Source organism: Stigmatopora argus, chromosome 5 (genome assembly GCF_051989625.1).
Source record: "Stigmatopora argus isolate UIUO_Sarg chromosome 5, RoL_Sarg_1.0, whole genome shotgun sequence".
NCBI lineage: Eukaryota > Metazoa > Chordata > Actinopteri > Syngnathiformes > Syngnathidae > Stigmatopora > Stigmatopora argus.
The window spans coordinates 9037198-9052636 of record NC_135391.1 but is presented as its reverse complement, the minus strand read 5'-3'; the positions used below and the strand labels follow the sequence as shown (position 1 = coordinate 9052636).

At 42.6% G+C, this 15439-nt stretch overlaps 3 protein-coding genes across 3 annotated transcripts; 2 read left to right on the top strand and 1 right to left on the bottom strand.

The window, feature by feature from the left end:
• The first annotated feature begins 1923 nt into the window (after nucleotides 1-1923).
• Nucleotides 1924-2673, top strand: tmem119a (transmembrane protein 119a). The gene has a single exon (XM_077600263.1). It carries the CDS (start codon nucleotides 1924-1926, stop codon nucleotides 2671-2673), a length of 750 nt encoding a protein of 249 aa, XP_077456389.1.
• Nucleotides 2674-6463: 3790 nt separating this feature from the next.
• iscua (iron-sulfur cluster assembly enzyme a) lies at nucleotides 6464-8587 on the bottom strand. Its single transcript, XM_077599958.1, has 5 exons — nucleotides 8066-8587; nucleotides 7458-7571; nucleotides 7269-7379; nucleotides 7050-7128; nucleotides 6464-6865 (listed from the first exon to the last, which is right to left on the bottom strand). The coding sequence occupies exons 1-5, from the start codon at nucleotides 8153-8155 to the stop codon at nucleotides 6777-6779; spliced, it is 483 nt and encodes a 160-aa protein (XP_077456084.1). The 5' UTR covers nucleotides 8156-8587; the 3' UTR covers nucleotides 6464-6776.
• Nucleotides 8320-15397, top strand: sart3 (spliceosome associated factor 3, U4/U6 recycling protein). The gene is made up of 19 exons (XM_077599954.1): nucleotides 8320-8607; nucleotides 9812-9938; nucleotides 10016-10120; nucleotides 10203-10387; nucleotides 10574-10679; nucleotides 10910-11034; nucleotides 11123-11278; nucleotides 11403-11541; nucleotides 11622-11729; nucleotides 11818-11895; nucleotides 11973-12031; nucleotides 12153-12262; nucleotides 12327-12439; nucleotides 12515-12591; nucleotides 12911-13082; nucleotides 13244-13692; nucleotides 13838-13990; nucleotides 14137-14327; nucleotides 14414-15397. Exons 1-19 carry the CDS (start codon nucleotides 8413-8415, stop codon nucleotides 14574-14576), a joined length of 2811 nt encoding a protein of 936 aa, XP_077456080.1. The 5' UTR covers nucleotides 8320-8412; the 3' UTR covers nucleotides 14577-15397.
• Nucleotides 15398-15439: the final 42 nt, after the last annotated feature.

The following is a 15439-nucleotide window of genomic DNA, read 5'->3' as shown; positions in this document are numbered from 1 at the left end:
TGGGGCCCTAATAGCGATTGGGGCTGATTACAAATTGCAAAACATTTTAGGGCACCTGTCAGAAATGGGCCTTTTGAAATATAATCACTTTTCGCATTTTACGGCGCCCCTCAGTCTCAAACAGTTTGTGAAGTTAAGGAGGAAAGAACATGGGAGGGGAAGCTGAAAATAGGGATGGACATCACTTTCCAGAGAGCGGTTTAAAAAAAGTCTTTCAGTATAACAGGAATGCTGGGAAACTTTCCTCCTCTGTTCCTCCACATTCGTGTTGCCCTTTTCCTCTGCTCTGCCCTCAGCTCACTGTGATCCTGCTTACAACATCAATCGGGATAATCTAGGTAAGCATTCATGTTTTTATTACTATTTTCAATTTTCGGTCAAAATGGATTCATAGTTGATGATGTCTGCTGTTTTGCCAGTTTTTCTGCTCACTATAATCCATGTTAATGCAAATTTTCCAAGTAACTTTCCAGTTTAGTATATAAATAGTTATTTGTCTGCTGAAATAATTTTTGTATTGTTTTGTATCACTTTTTATGCTTTGTCTATTAGATTACATTTTTTTTCTGATGAGAATTTAGTTTCAAAATCATCTAAACAGCATAGCCCATGTGTAAGTATATTTTAAGATCCTACCATGATGCAGAATGTTAACTTATTGCCTTTTTAATCCAAATTCCAATAATATAAATGAGTTGTATTCAGTTACTTAATGCATGATTCGAGTCTGTATGAACCGCATGTCAGTAAAATGCAGTGTGGACTCGCGGCCATCATGTAGTTAACATAATTATGGCTCTAATTATGGAGATTGAAGGTGAAGGCTAGTCCTCCAGTTGAACCATCTGGCTGCATGTATCTACATGACCACACAAGGAGGCCCACTTACACTTAGAAGAGTTCTTTTTTTTTTTTTAAACACCCATTACTCAGCTTAATGAGATTCTCATTTTCTTTGCTGATCTTCACCATGACGGGTGAAAAGCGAGGTTTATTTGGCAAAATGATATTTAAATGATTTTGAAGTTAACATTTTTCTGTGTGTGCACCAGCCCACAGCAGCTGGTGCCCACAGTAAATATAGAGGCCAGAGCCAATGGTGTCCTACGCCTCTGTACACAATCTGGACTCTTAACTTTCTGCTTGCTTTCGTGTGGTGGATGGGCGGCTTCTCCCTCCTCTCCAAATTATAAGGCCTGCAGTACCAAACTAACTGCCACCACCCCAAATAAGTAATGGCTCTGCTTCTGGCTAAAATAGCTCTGCTGCCGGAGGAAAAATAGAAGAAAACCTGAAGAAAGGTGGAAACCTCTAGTTACGATTACAGATGAAGACATAGGTTGATTTTTTTTTTCCAGGGCTACGACCTAATGGTGTGTGATCTAACATTTTTGAGGTGATCCATGATGGGTTTAAATTGAAATATGTTTGTGTTGGGTCATTAGTACTCCAGCACTTTGGGGGGAAAAATGTACACATGAACCATTATTTGAATAGTATTCGTCTTGGATGTTTTTAGACCACCTGGAGGAAAGTCAAAAACTCACTCACAGGACTAAGATAAAATTGCTATGCCTTCAATTTATGGACGGATTAAAATTCAATTTGACACTTATATTGTACGGACAAGTGGTTAGGGTGTCAGCCTCCCAGTTCTGGGGTCGAGGGTTAGATCCCAGGTCGGCGGTCCTCACTGTGTGGAGTTTGCATGTTGCGTGGGTTTTCTCCAAGTGGTCCGGTTCCCTCCCATAACACGAAAACATGCCATGTAGGCTGGTTGAACACTCTAAATTGCCCCTAGGTATGAGTGCGAGTACGAATGGTGGTCTGTCTCCTTGGCCCCTGCCATTGGCTGTACTAGGTGTCATTTGACCCTTTTCCAATTTGCGTGGTACTTAATCATGTTATTGATATTGCAGTAAGATGCCATCCCACTTGCTTGTCCCCGTGGCGACCCTGCTGTCACTGTGCTGTGGCGTGGTCCGTGGCGCGCCCATGTTCTACAACGCATCCATGGACGCTAGCGGCGACGACGGGTTGGAGTTCCTCTTCCCAAATTCCTTCTCCACCCGTGCGCCGGTTCAAGTCAGCGCCACCACTCGTAATCCGGAAGCTTCTGACACGCCCACTCTCACCAACACCATCACCACGACCATCATCCGTCTGAAGGACTTTGTCCTCACCAGAGTGGTGGACTTTCTGGAGGATAATCTTCTCATCATTGTGATTGTGACCTCCCTCCTCATCGTCATTGTCTTCATCATCTGCTGCGCTTCCGCCATGAGTCAGAAGCGGAAGCTGGAGGCCTACAAGGTTCCTCCTCAAGCCTCCAGGAAGCACTTGGTGGAGAAACCCGCCATGCACACCATACATAGAATGCCTCAGGAGTTCCAGGAGAGGCCGTACGCCGTAGACCACGTCAAGAGTGTTCAGATGCAAGGCACCGGCTCGCCCAAGACCCAACGCGTACCTTCCAAGGCTCTGATAGGAGAGAGAGGCAGGGACGTCAGGGCCTCGCCACGCCAGGAGGTGAGAAAGGCCAGGGATGTGGAGGAAGTGGAGAAGCGCAGAGAGGAGCCCAGGTACAAGGAGCCCATGATGCGCAGAGAGGAGGTGCAGCACACCTCCAGTCAGCCTGCGTGCACCTGCCATCTGAAGAAGGCCCACTACTAGGTGACCTCATGCTCAGTCCCGCTACTTGGATTGCGTTGACCCAACGTGGAGGAAATCGTGGAAAGCCGTTAATGCCTTTATTCGATATCTAGTACGTACTTGGTTTTGTAAATTAACGTTAAGGTGGAATCAAGAATGGGAATAAATGTTCCAATGGGCTTTGAAGAAAGCAAGTTCTAAGTGTGCGGAGTTGTCTCACTAATATTGACAAAGCATAACATTAGGTTAGTCTATGTCAGGGGTGTCCAAACTATTCCACAAAGGGGCGCAGTGGGTGCGGGTTTTCATTCCAACCCATCAAGAGGACACCTTTTCACCAATCGGGTGTCCTACAAGTGCAATCAGTGGATTGCAGTCAGGTGCTTCTTGTTTTCTGCAGAAATCTCATTGGTCAAAGTGTCTGTGCTGGATCGGTTGGAACAAAAACCTGCACCCACAGCGTCCCTCGAGGACCGGTTTGGCCACCCCTGGTCTATGTGGACCAAGTGAATTTAGAGATTTGTACAATACACTAGAAATGAAAGATATGCGAAAATATTAAGAACTAATCAGCCACTTTAACCAAATGTAGAGATGGGTGTACAAGCAGAGACGGTCTCATCACAAAGCGGCATTTTTTTAGCATGGTGTGTTTCTCTTCTCTTTCTTTCTCTTCTCAAAACCTGACAGTTTATTTCCCATCCTTTTGAAGCCTTATTTTCTATACTTGATTTTCAAATTTGTCCGTCTTCACTTTTAGGTGAACCTTACGATGCATATTTAAGCGCTTTAAATTCAATTCAAATACACTTACTGTCCACAACATTAGATATAGCAATATTAAATAGATTGATTATTTTTATGTACTGCATCTAAGTGGCATTTTACATTAGAGATAACTACAATACTGAAAACACATTAAATCGAAGCCATTATTGTATGGGGTCTCATTAGATCGCATAGGTCTACCTAAGGTTGTGGATAGGGATTTGTATGTATTGCATTATGCTAGACTAAAACGATAAAAATAATATATACATTATGTATAACATTTTAAGCATACATTTTTTCGCCAGTGTTTCTTATGTTTGCCTAATATGAATATGAAAATAGTGTATACACATGCCTGCCAAGACAGAGGAATCTCCTCATAATGTCATGCTGTAAATGCCATCAAGACAATTCAACTTGAGAATGATTTTTTTGGTGCTACATGTTGCAATGAAATGTAATGTCTTGTTTCAAAATATTTCTTGATTGACACTTTCATTAGCTATTCCCATGGTTTTTGCATTTCCTATTTCTGACACAAGTTTCTTATGCGAAAAAGTATTTTATATATTAGAACAGATAAAAAGGTGTGCATTGTCCAAAAGTCATATTTGTATATGAATAATTTGATTTGTTTTTTGTTATGTTGTTATCTCGTAATACTAAATTATATTTATCACAGTATATATTACTTTTTGTGATACAAAAAATACCAAGAGGTTTGATGAATACACCTTGACTTTTTTTTCCAGTGGTGGCAATATACAGTTTAATTTTCAATATGATTGGTGATCTGGAATTGATTTTTGGAGTATTTATGTGCTGCATAGATCATTCAAATGTGGAATGGTTAGTGAGTACAACTCTGATATTTTTTTTAACCTATTGTATTCATCACTACATTGCCCAGGGTTTTTTCCCTTTTTGTTTGCTTAACTTTTCACAAATTTGTAGATAATCTTAATGTTTTGTTCATTTCATTGTTTTTTATCCATGCGGATTCATTTATAGCAGATAACTTTTTTAATAGCTGATTTGGTTCAAGAGCTAAACTCTCAAAGTTAGAGCAAAAAACAACCCCCTTTAGATGTGTGTACTATCAAGTAGTAAAAACCTATTGTGTTATTTCATAAGACTTCCATTGTAACAAGCCTTAAACAGAAAATTAAGGGATTTGATTAAAAATGACATTCTGTAAGGAAAAAATATTAAATTTTATTTGGTGTGAATGCAAATGGTTGCTGTAACCGACCTGTGCATAAATCAACATAAGACTTTAATGTTACAAATATGGCAGTTAAAATAGGGGACTGTGGTTATGTATTGCAAAATGACTAAATAAATAAAATCATGTATATTGCTAAAATAAATGAAATACTATTGTCTTTAAATACATTCTGAGAAATAAACAGTATTTAAAGTTGAAATAAATGTTTTGAACTGAAAAGCTAAATATCAGATGAAAAACTTACATGCACATATAGGGGGATTCCATACGGATACGATACTTGAAAATGATTGGTGCGACTGGAGTGTAGGTGTGGTACACAGATCAAAGATGTGGAGGAGGGTCAAGAAGGAAAGGCGAATCTGAAAGGTGAGTTGCTGCAGAGTCAGAGGTCACATTCTCACAATGAGGTACTAAATAATTTGTGGAAAATGGAACTTCCTCCCTCACTTTCATAGGCATCACCAGATGGTAGCAGGTCAACCAACTTCCATGACTCTCTCAAACATGAAGACGTGGTGTTTCTCCCCGTGTTATTAGGAACCCCGCCTTGTAACAGCAGAAGAAGCACTTATGTTCTAACAATCCAAATGAGGTAACACGGCACCTGAAAGAATCATCATAAATCTTTGATGAGCATCTGCCTCGAATTTTTCAACAATAAGAAGACGTTTAAAAAGGAGACCATGAAGACGAGTCTGCTCCTTTCACGGGGAAGACGTGAGCGAGAACGGTTGAATGGTAAGAGTGAGGCTAATAGACATGTCATACAGATGCATGGTCTTTTTGTTCCTCTGCATCGACACGCTCATCTGCACTGCCGCGTCGCTTTGTCCCATCGGCTGCTGCTGTCTTCGTCCTGGATTTTTGGTTGTGTGTGAATCTTTGGGCCTTTTATCCCTTCCTCATCCAGTCCCTGTCGGTGCCACCGTTCTATCCTTGGCCAAAAACCAGCTCTGTAATGTGGACCACCAGCTCCATCCCTTCCTGGGCCTACGGGAGCTCAGCCTCAGTCACAACATGCTGGCCCGCTTCCCCCGAGGCCTTCCTCCTAGTCTGGAGGTCCTTTGCCTACAACAGAACCGCATCGTCTACATCACCTTGGGCGCCTTGAGGAAACTGGGGAACCTTACCCGATTGGATCTGAAAGACAATCGCATCCGAGCCATTCAGGCGGGTGCGCTTCAAGGTTTGGAGAAGTTGCAGGTCCTCTTGCTGAAGGGCAACAAATTGAGCAGCCTTCCTCCAAATCTGTCACCGTCTTTGGTGTACGTAGACCTCTCTGCGAAGTGCATTCGGTCCTTGCACCTGACTGTTCTGGATGAGCGCTTATCCTTGGATATTTCAACATTTAAAGGCTGTTTGTCTTTTAATAGAGGAAAATACACGTCTCTGTGCTTCTCAACGCCAAGCCCTGGCAAAGAAATAGGCTGCATAGAGAACACCACCATTCAAGAGGCACCGTTCCTAACCCGTTCTACAAGGGTAACACCTTTGTTTTCCAACATTCGTGATGCACAAATGACTACCCAACTTACAGTCCATTCTGTGTTTCCCAAGAAAAACAATACTACTTTGTTGACACCCAACCTCCTTTCATCAGTGCTTATTTGGTTACTGGCGGTCTTGTATTGATCGGTGCCACTCCATGTTTTTTTTTTTTTTAATACTAGTTCTCATGAAGGTTCTACAGCACCAACAGAAACACTACTTGACTTTAGGAAGACATTACCATACAAGACAAGAAACAAAAAAAGTAGCCACAGAAATCCCAGGTATGCTTTTTGATAGCATAAAAGTACCACATTTGAATTGCTGTTATAATGACCTTTAATTTCCAGTTGCAAAATTTCCATCACATAGAACACAAATGTTAATAAATTCAACTCAACCCGATATATTGTTTTGTCTATATAATAATTGTTGGCAAGCAGGGTACTACTATTACTACTGTAGCATCACACTTCCAGAAATGTTATTGTTATATGTTAAAGCTTGTTATATTTTTTTAGCCAGAAAAAAAAGGAATTCTGATCTCTAAGGAAGAAAGGTAACAACAATTTGTGGAGAGTCCTCCGACAACAACATGACACATTCCTGAGGTACACTGACCCAATGTGGACATTTAATTGATGGCTTCAACACTCTGCTTCTCCTTGGTCTGCTTTATTCTGTAGTCCGACAGAGCTGCTTTTATGGCATCTTCTGCGAGCACTGAAACATAAGATAACAGAGAGCAGATTTCAAACCTAGGTAAAATTAAACATGACTAAACGGACTTGGTATTGCATCAGTCTTCCTGGTAATGACAGGAAGAACAGGCTTGTGTCATCGGTAGTCAAATGTGCTGGAATACTTTCTGCCCATAAATTGATGTTCGTTTACGGTTTTGGCTTACTGGAACAATGAAGCTTGACCGGCGGAAGGCAGAGTTCTTTTGCAATGTCTGTGTTCTTGATCCTCAACGCTTCATCAATCTGTGGTGACAGTAAAAATGAGGACAATTCATTTGCAATGGACAGGCAATCCATTTGAATTGTTTCAATGGATTTGACATCTGTCATTTGTTAAGGAGTACAGAAAGGTTTTCAGAATTGTTGATTTTTTGTACACTCACAGACTTCCCTTTCACCCACTCGGTGGCCAGAGAGCTGGAAGCAATGGCTGATCCGCAGCCAAATGTCTTAAATTTGGCATCCAGGATCTTACCGTTCTCATCTACTTCCACCTGGGGACAAGACAAATAAGTGCTTGATCTGTTTAACAAGTGACCTTCATTAAGTAGACTTTAGACTTCTGTACTGACCTGGAGTTTCATAACGTCACCACAGGCTGGTGCACCCACTAAACCAGTCCCCACATTTTTGGCATTTTTATCCAGTGATCCAACATTTCTCGGGTTTTCGTAATGGTCCACCACCTTCAGAAGGAAACACGATATTGAGCTCTTTACCTTCAGTTTACAGACTAAAAATGACTTTCAATGAACCTTGGCATATTCTCGCTGTCAATGACACGCACTGCGGCACTATATATTGTTTTTGGGGTCCAAATTGCAGTGCCACTTTTGGTTTATTCTATGGCAATCTATAGTTTTATTAGGTAAGCAATGTACAGCACTACTAACACTATTAGGTCTACTGGACGCCTCTAGTAGCACCAAAATGATCCGGGGAAGTTGTCTAATTACTACTCATGCAGAAACGTCCTTCGTTAAGGGAAGGAAGTACGAATTATAACACAATCGTTTAAATTGTCGTGCTATGGCAATGACATTTAACTGGAAATTGATGACATGCTAAAACACGAATACTGGGCCAAACAGAGAGCACGCGGTAGTGCGAAAACTCGAGAACCGCTTTATAGTTTGATGGCAACAACTAGACAATGTGTCCAAAAGATCCATTAGATTACCTTCTTGTGGTACGAGGAGACGATTTGGAGCTCCGGTGAAAGTAACCTTGTGTTCAACAACAACGAAGACTTTCGTAAGGCCATCGCCATGTTGAGAAACCGAACAGTTCCGAAATTGTACGAACGAGCACGAGTACAGGAGATTTGTTGACAAACACGGAGGAGGCGGGGCAAAGGAGTCACAGCGCCCACTAGCGGCACGTGCTCGACGGTGCAAGGGGTTTGTTGACAAACACGGAAGACGGGTGGTAAGGAGTTGCAGCGCCCGCTAGCGGCCGGGGTTTGGTGTTACAGCTCTGGAGCGGGTGGCTGTTTGGGCTTGTTACCAGGCAGACAGCCTTTCCAACATGGCAGCGGAGAGCGACGCAGAGTCTACGCATTTGCAAGCTATGGAAGAGGACGACGCTGCGATGGACGAGCGAGAAATGGACTCGGAAAGCGACGGCGATCAAGGCATGGGAGTCGACGATTCGGACGACGACGACGAGACGTCAGAAGACGAGAAGGAAAATGAAGCCGAAATACAACGATTGGAAGAGCAGGTAACTCTTTAATTTCCCGATGCTAGCCGAGAAGCTAAAGCGGGTGAATGAATGAGTGCCAAACAGTCGCAAACAATTGTTAGATCAAGTTGTGTCACTCCCTTCTGGGCGCGACGTAGTTGTCGTCACGCGATGTTAGCTCGTACTACGCCACGTTTTTCGTTGTAAGTAGTACGAGTTGGAATAAAGTCGGAATCTCATTTCCAGATTCTTACGTCTTAATTGTGGGCTACCTCATCCTTAGTATCTGGCTCAAAGTGTTCGCCTCCCAGCAGGAACATAGGAAATAAAGTCTAATATGCGCAATAATTGTATTAATCTTTTACATAAATCCTTGATGATCATTAGAGTATTTTTATAGTGGTCAACAACAAAAATGTTGCATTGATGCAAATGCTAAAAATAAATATATATTGATATGCCCTTAGCTAATTTGAAAACAAATACTATATACTCTTGGCTTTTAACTTAGACATCTGTTGAGGTAAAGATCTCAAGATATGAAACTTCTCTTTTTAAACTATAAAGAGAAAAGTTTTACAATGTTTGTTTCTGTTTTACCACTGCCAGAACACAGCTCAATTGTTTATAATACAAACACCACATACTGTATTCACACATTACTGTGAAGAGGCTACACAACTCAATGATCAGATAAAAGCAGACACTTTGATCATGGTGAGTTCATGGTGAGCAAATTCGAATATGGCTCAAACCTATAAGATCATTTTTATAACAAATAATTCATAACAATATTAATGGGTAGTGTTGCAGAAATACCATTGCTGCACCCAATGAATTCAGGAGTGTCGGACCATTGACGACAGTGGTAGACGTCCAATCAACACTCATCACTTGATCATTTTGATTGTCTTAAATAGTACTGGCTTTTAAAATGTCATACATTGGCTACTTTGACTATTTCCTGTTATATATTGTCTTTTATTGATTTTTTTTCCCATTATTACACATCATCAAAATGTTTCAAATTGTTAAACATGACTGTTTCCACTGCAATGCACTTGATGAAAACCTTGTTTGTGCATTAAGGGGAAACGCTCTCACCCAGTCATCTCTTGTCGCATGCCTGCACTTGTGTGATCTGTTTCTCTGTGTGATGCACAGCAGAAAACTCCACCAACAAAGTGTGAGTTCAAAACCATTCAGATGTCACGTTTCAATCTACTCTCACAATATTTTCTAGTTATCGATCAATGCCTTCGACTACAACTGCCACGTTGATCTCATCAAACTACTGAAGCATGAGGGAGAGCTTCCCCGGCTGCGAAAGGCGAGACAGAAGATGAGTGAACTTTTTCCTCTCACAGAAGGTTGGTTTCTACCTGCACCTCAGGAGAAAAAGTAGTTCCGTAGGAATTTTACTGACTTCTTGTGCGCAATCCCACAGAGATCTGGCTCGATTGGCTCAAGGATGAGATTCGTATCACTGAAGAAGAACCAAACCGAGAAAAAGTGAACGAGCTTTTTGAAAGAGCTATTAAAGACTATCTTTGTGAGTGCATCGTGGCAAACCCAAGATTGGACATCTGACTCAAACACAATCCTAAAATTCAGCGTCTTGTCTCAACACTCAGGTCCAGACATCTGGCTGGAATATGCCCAGTATTCTATCGGTGGCATGGGATCTGCCGGCGGCATTGAACGGGTGAGGTCCATCTTCGAGAGAGCCATCACAGCTGTTGGGCTTCACATGACGAAAGGGCAAACAGTGTGGGAGGCGTACAGAGAATTTGAGAATGTGATTCTGGCCACAGTACAGGTCAGTTTTGTCTTCATTTTCAACAATATTTCACAAGTCTAATGTATCCCACTGGGCGGAGATTCATATTGCCCTCCATGGCCTCGCATCAAGGACATTTCTTTTTGTTAGCGCATTTAAATGAGCTTACTTTTCTTGTAGGCATTTGCTGGCGTTACTCATCCTCTCTATTGTCTTTTCTTTCAGCCTCCTCCTGGCAAAATTCCCAGCCATGAGGAGCAGGAGCTGCTGAACAAGCAGCTTCAGCGCATCCATACGCTGTTTCGCCGCCAGCTAGGCCTCCCCTTAATGGGTAAGGCTGCCCCCTTTCCTGCTCCATCGCTCCAGATGGGGTGGTGTAAAAATGAGTGGCAATCTCTTTTGTGTGGGTTGGCCCAGCCTGAAGAAATGTACATGACTCACGTTGGAACATAATTTAGTTTGTTGCACGACAATTGTCACAATCCCTTTTTAGAATGCCTTCAAAAATTTGCGGCATTGAAAAAACTCGATTGTAATGACATGGACGTTACATTCCCTTAGATATGGAGGCAACCTATGCCGAGTATGAAGAATGGTCCGACCAAGAGACAACTGAAAAAGTCTTGCATCAGTATAAAAGTGCTTTGCAGCAGAAGGAGAAGTACAAGCCGTTTGAAGAGTCGCTGGTGAGCAATCGCCAATGAGGATTCAGAGCTGATTTATTTGCCTGGTCACCTATCTGTGAATGCCTTCCTTTGGGTTATGTCATCACAGCTGGTGGCAGAGACGCCCAAACTGGCTGAGTATCAGGCGTACATTGACTTTGAAATGAAGGAGGGGGACCCGGCCCGGATCCAGATGGCGTTTGAGCGGACTCTGGTTGAAAATTGCCTGGTACCGGACATGTGGGCAAAATACACCACGTATCTTGTGAGTATTTCATTGGCGATCATTGATGGTTTATAAATGTGCTCTGTAGTTGTTCATCCAGGATAGTCATCGTTCATCAGACTGCATTTGGTATTCAGTTTCTGTATTGTTTTTGACCTCCCAGGACCGTCAACTAAAAATCAAAGATCTGGTTCTTTCCACCCACGATCGTGCTGTCAGAAACTGCCCGTGGACTATGGGTCTGTGGAAATGCTATTTGCAGGCTGTAGAGAGACACGGAGGCTCGCATCAAACCGTTTCAGGCAAACATTTAAGCTAATTAACACACATTTGTCCGCGTTTTAAGAATGCTACTAACGGCGACCTTTGGCATTTTGAACAGATTTGTTTGAAAAGGCTTTGAACGCCGGGTTCATTCAAGCTACGGATTATGTGGAGATTTGGCAAGTATACCTCGACTACCTGAGGAGACGTGTAGATTTCAGCCAAGGTGAGAGCAGCACTGGGAGAATTCACCGCTTGTTTTGGAGTGTGGAAACATTCTCGTGTATCTTTTTTTCCCCCCCTGTCGGTCACAGAGTCAAGTAAAGAGTTGGAGGAGCTACGAGGATCTTTTACCCGCTGTCTGGACTACATAAAACAAGATGTGGAAGAAAGTAGGTGGATTTCCAATCAGTTGTTCTATTAGGGTTCAATGTGCATTCCCAGCTCACTCATTGTGTCATGACACTAGGGTTTGGGGAAAGTGGAGACCCTTCCTGTAACATCATGCAGATTTGGGCAAGGATAGAGGTGAGCACTGTTATTGCGGCAACTGTTTTTCAAAGGATAGCCCTCTTCTGTTTTGAACATATTGGCGTGTCAGTCCCTTACGAGGTTGGTACTAAAATCCTTTGCTTTGTCATCTTCTCAGGCTCTGCATTGTAAAAACATCCAAAAAGCGAGAGAACTGTGGGACAGCATTATGACAAAAGGGAATGCCAGATATGCCAACATGTGGCTGGAATACTATAACCTCGAAAAGTCAGTGAGCTCACGTGATGTTAAAAGTACTAAATCCAACCAACTTGACAACTTTTCTTTCCAGAGCTTATGGCGATTCCGTTCACTGTCGAAAAGCGCTTCACCGAGCAGTCCAGTGCACCTCGGACTACCCAGAACATGTGTGCGAAGTCCTGCTGACCTTTGAGAGAGTGGAAGGTAGGTGATCACTCACCTGTGTGATGAACTACTATGACTGTTGAGTCGATTTTCATTACGTATACTTGCGTCCAGGCTCTTTGGAGGACTGGGACTTGGCTGTTCTGAAAACCGAGACACGTCTGAACCGGGTCAAAGAACAACGGGCAAAGGTTTGGGGCATATAGCGCCATTATTCTAAGCAGCTTGTGACTTTAGTAGTTACTTGCATTTATTTAGTCACACATTGTTCATTTTACTTGGCATATTCATTCATCTATTTGGATAAGATGTGAATGGGAGTTAGCAGTTTTATTCTCATAGCAGGGCTATCTTCGTCATTGTAGACCTAGTGCAGCTGCATAGTGAATTTCCATTTTGGTCTGAGTCATACGATCGCTTTTACAGTTTTAAAATTGTCTTCACGCGATCTTTAAAAAGGGAAAATCTAGTCGTTTTTCTCTTCACTTTAATGAGCATCTTTTCTGTTAGGTGGTGGAAAAAGAAGCAATTCAGGCTCAGCAAGAGGAGGAACAAGTTGAGCAGAGACGGAAATCCAGGGCAGAGAAGAAGACTCAGAAGAAATTTCAGAAGAGGGCTCCATTTGCAGAGAAAAGGAAAGCACAGCATGGGCTTGATCAGGATGAGTGGATTGCCGATGCAGGTAAATTGGGAAAGGCTCTCATTCAACACATTGCTGGCAGCGAATAGTCAATGCCAGCCCTCCCAGTCATCTTGGATTGAACGTCCAGCACCATCAATGATACTGAGAGATGAGCATTCAGGAAAAAGCTTTACTTGATCGGTTTCTCTTGTGGTTCATAGAACAAGCTCCTAAACGGCACAAAGGAAATGGAGAGCAAAGCAAAGATGAGCACATGGAGACTGAGATGCCACTCATTGGGAATAAAGCTCCTCCTGGCTATAAAGGTTCTACACCTTCAATGCGCAAAGCTCAGCAGGCCAATGATCAGAAGCAAAGCGATGATAAAAGCGAGCTTCGGAACGATGACAGCAGCGTGTTCGTCAGCAACCTGTCGTACACGCTGCAGGAGCCCGAGGCCAAGCTCAGGACACTCTTTGAGACGTGCGGACCCATTAAACAGATTCGTCTCATCTCTAGCAACAAAGGGACTTTTAAGGGCTACGGCTACGTGCAGTTCGAAACCTCGGAATCTGTCACCGAGGCCCTAAAACTGGACAGACAGCAAGTGGATGGCCGGCCTGTGTTTGTGTCGCCTTGCGTCGACAAGAGCAGGAACCCAGACTTCAAGGTACTTATGAAATACAGTCAAATGTTTCTCACTGAATCTTTTCCTGGCCGACCCAATATTCCATACAAAATAAACAATGTTAGGCGGTTAGATTGATTGCTTTCTGTAGTGTTTTGTCATGCTAGGAACTTCTCTGCATCTTTAGGTATTCAAGTACAATACGACTATGGAAAAACACAAAGTCTTCATCCAAGGGTTGCCATTTTCCTGCACAAAGGAGCAACTGGAAGAGATAAGCATGAAACATGGCACCATTAAAGAAGTTCGTCTAGTTACGTTTCGCTCAGGAAAACCTAAGGTAAGACTTTTTTTTAAAAACGAATTCGTAGGTATCGACCTTTAACCTCCCCCGATAGACGTCCGATCCGTTTTGAACTAGCGGCATCACAGTCAACGGCAGCCAAGTCAAAGTGCAATTACGTGATTGTTAACTCGCTTCCGCAGGGTTTGGCATATGTCGAGTTTGCAAACGAAGCCCAAGCGTCTCAGGCCATCTTGAAAATGGACGGCATTGAAATAGAGGGGAAAAAAATCTCTGTTGCCATTAGCAACCCTCCTCGCCGCCAGCAGAGCAAAGCCGGTGGGCCGAGTCGACCCGACGCGGTAGAACCTCTCCCTTTCTCGGGCCACGGCGCGTAAGTTTACTAATAGGCCTTTCAAATGCTCCAGTGAGAGCTTATGGCTTTTCTCACCTAAGTCGTAAAACCCTTTGTTTTCATAGGAGAGGGAGAGGACGCACACAGTTGTCATTGCTCCCTCGTTCTCTGAATCGCCAAAGTGGGCCGGCGAGCAAAGTGGAGAACGGGACTGCGTGCGGTGAAAGCCACGAAAGTGCAAAGCCTTTATCCAATGCAGACTTTGCTAAGATGCTTCTTAAGAAGTGAAAGGATGGTTACGCCCCGGGAGCCATCGCGCCATTCTTTCCCAATAAGATATGTGCGACTTTGACTTTCTGCAATTGTCAGCCATCTCATCTTTGATTCTGCGAGATTGCCTTAACTGCAGAGCCGCTGCCCTCAGCAGACCCTTTCGCCCTTGTCATTTTTACTTCTCCTTCCGTCTCTCTTTGTTTTTTATTCAATACGTGTAAAATAGATGTGTAAATACATTGTTTGTAAAATTGTAGACGTCCCCAACTTCAACCTTTTCTTATTGCAATGCAACACGGATTAACGACCGTGTATGAATAAAACGTTGAGTGTTTACGAACCCGATCATGCTACACCGATACTATTGTACCTTTTAGTTGTCTAGTACCAGAAATGTGGGAGGAAAAAAATTCCCACAGTACAACACTTGTGCGAGTCCCTCATGCCAGGGAGATTTTGGTTCTACGTAAAATGTCATCATTTCAAAGGAATAATAAAATAACTGGATGACTGTCTCAAGTCTGGTAATGTAATTAACAGTGAAATTAGCTCCCACCCCAGAAGAATTTAAGATGTACATTACATTTGTGTAAGGTCATCAACCTTCTCTTCATATAAGTCAATTTTTAACATTCCCGTTATGGAATACAAGCTATATAAATTTCTCACCGCTGTGGCCTGATAAATGATATACATTTTGTTCATTCTGTTTTATAGATTGTAAATACAATGTCAGTGTTTAAATTCGTCAAAAGGTTGTGGTTAGTATGTGATTTGATAGTCATGTCCTGTGTTTTGAAAGTTGAAAAGTCATAAAATAAAAAATACCGACCTTAGGTCGATACTGTGGTATTTCTTGGTGCATTTAAACTTGACAC

What these genes read in the sequence shown, in the direction of transcription:
- tmem119a (XM_077600263.1), top strand. Translation starts at nt 1,924, where the DNA reads ATGCCATCCCACTTGCTTGTCCCCGTGGCGACCCTGCTGTCACTGTGC.
- iscua (XM_077599958.1), bottom strand. Translation starts at nt 8,155, where the DNA reads ATGGCGATGGCCTTACGAAAGTCTTCGTTGTTGTTGAACACAAGGTTA. An exon ending in GTGACGTTATGAAACTCCAG is followed by an intron (nt 7,380 to 7,457) that starts GTCAGTACAGAA and finishes TCTTGTCCCCAG; the next exon opens with GTGGAAGTAGATGAGAACGG. An exon ending in GGTCAAGCTTCATTGTTCCA is followed by an intron (nt 6,866 to 7,049) that starts GTAAGCCAAAAC and finishes CTTATGTTTCAG; the next exon opens with TGCTCGCAGAAGATGCCATA.
- sart3 (XM_077599954.1), top strand. Translation starts at nt 8,413, where the DNA reads ATGGCAGCGGAGAGCGACGCAGAGTCTACGCATTTGCAAGCTATGGAA. An exon ending in ACTTTTTCCTCTCACAGAAG is followed by an intron (nt 9,939 to 10,015) that starts GTTGGTTTCTAC and finishes GCAATCCCACAG; the next exon opens with AGATCTGGCTCGATTGGCTC. An exon ending in TGATTCTGGCCACAGTACAG is followed by an intron (nt 10,388 to 10,573) that starts GTCAGTTTTGTC and finishes CTTTTCTTTCAG; the next exon opens with CCTCCTCCTGGCAAAATTCC.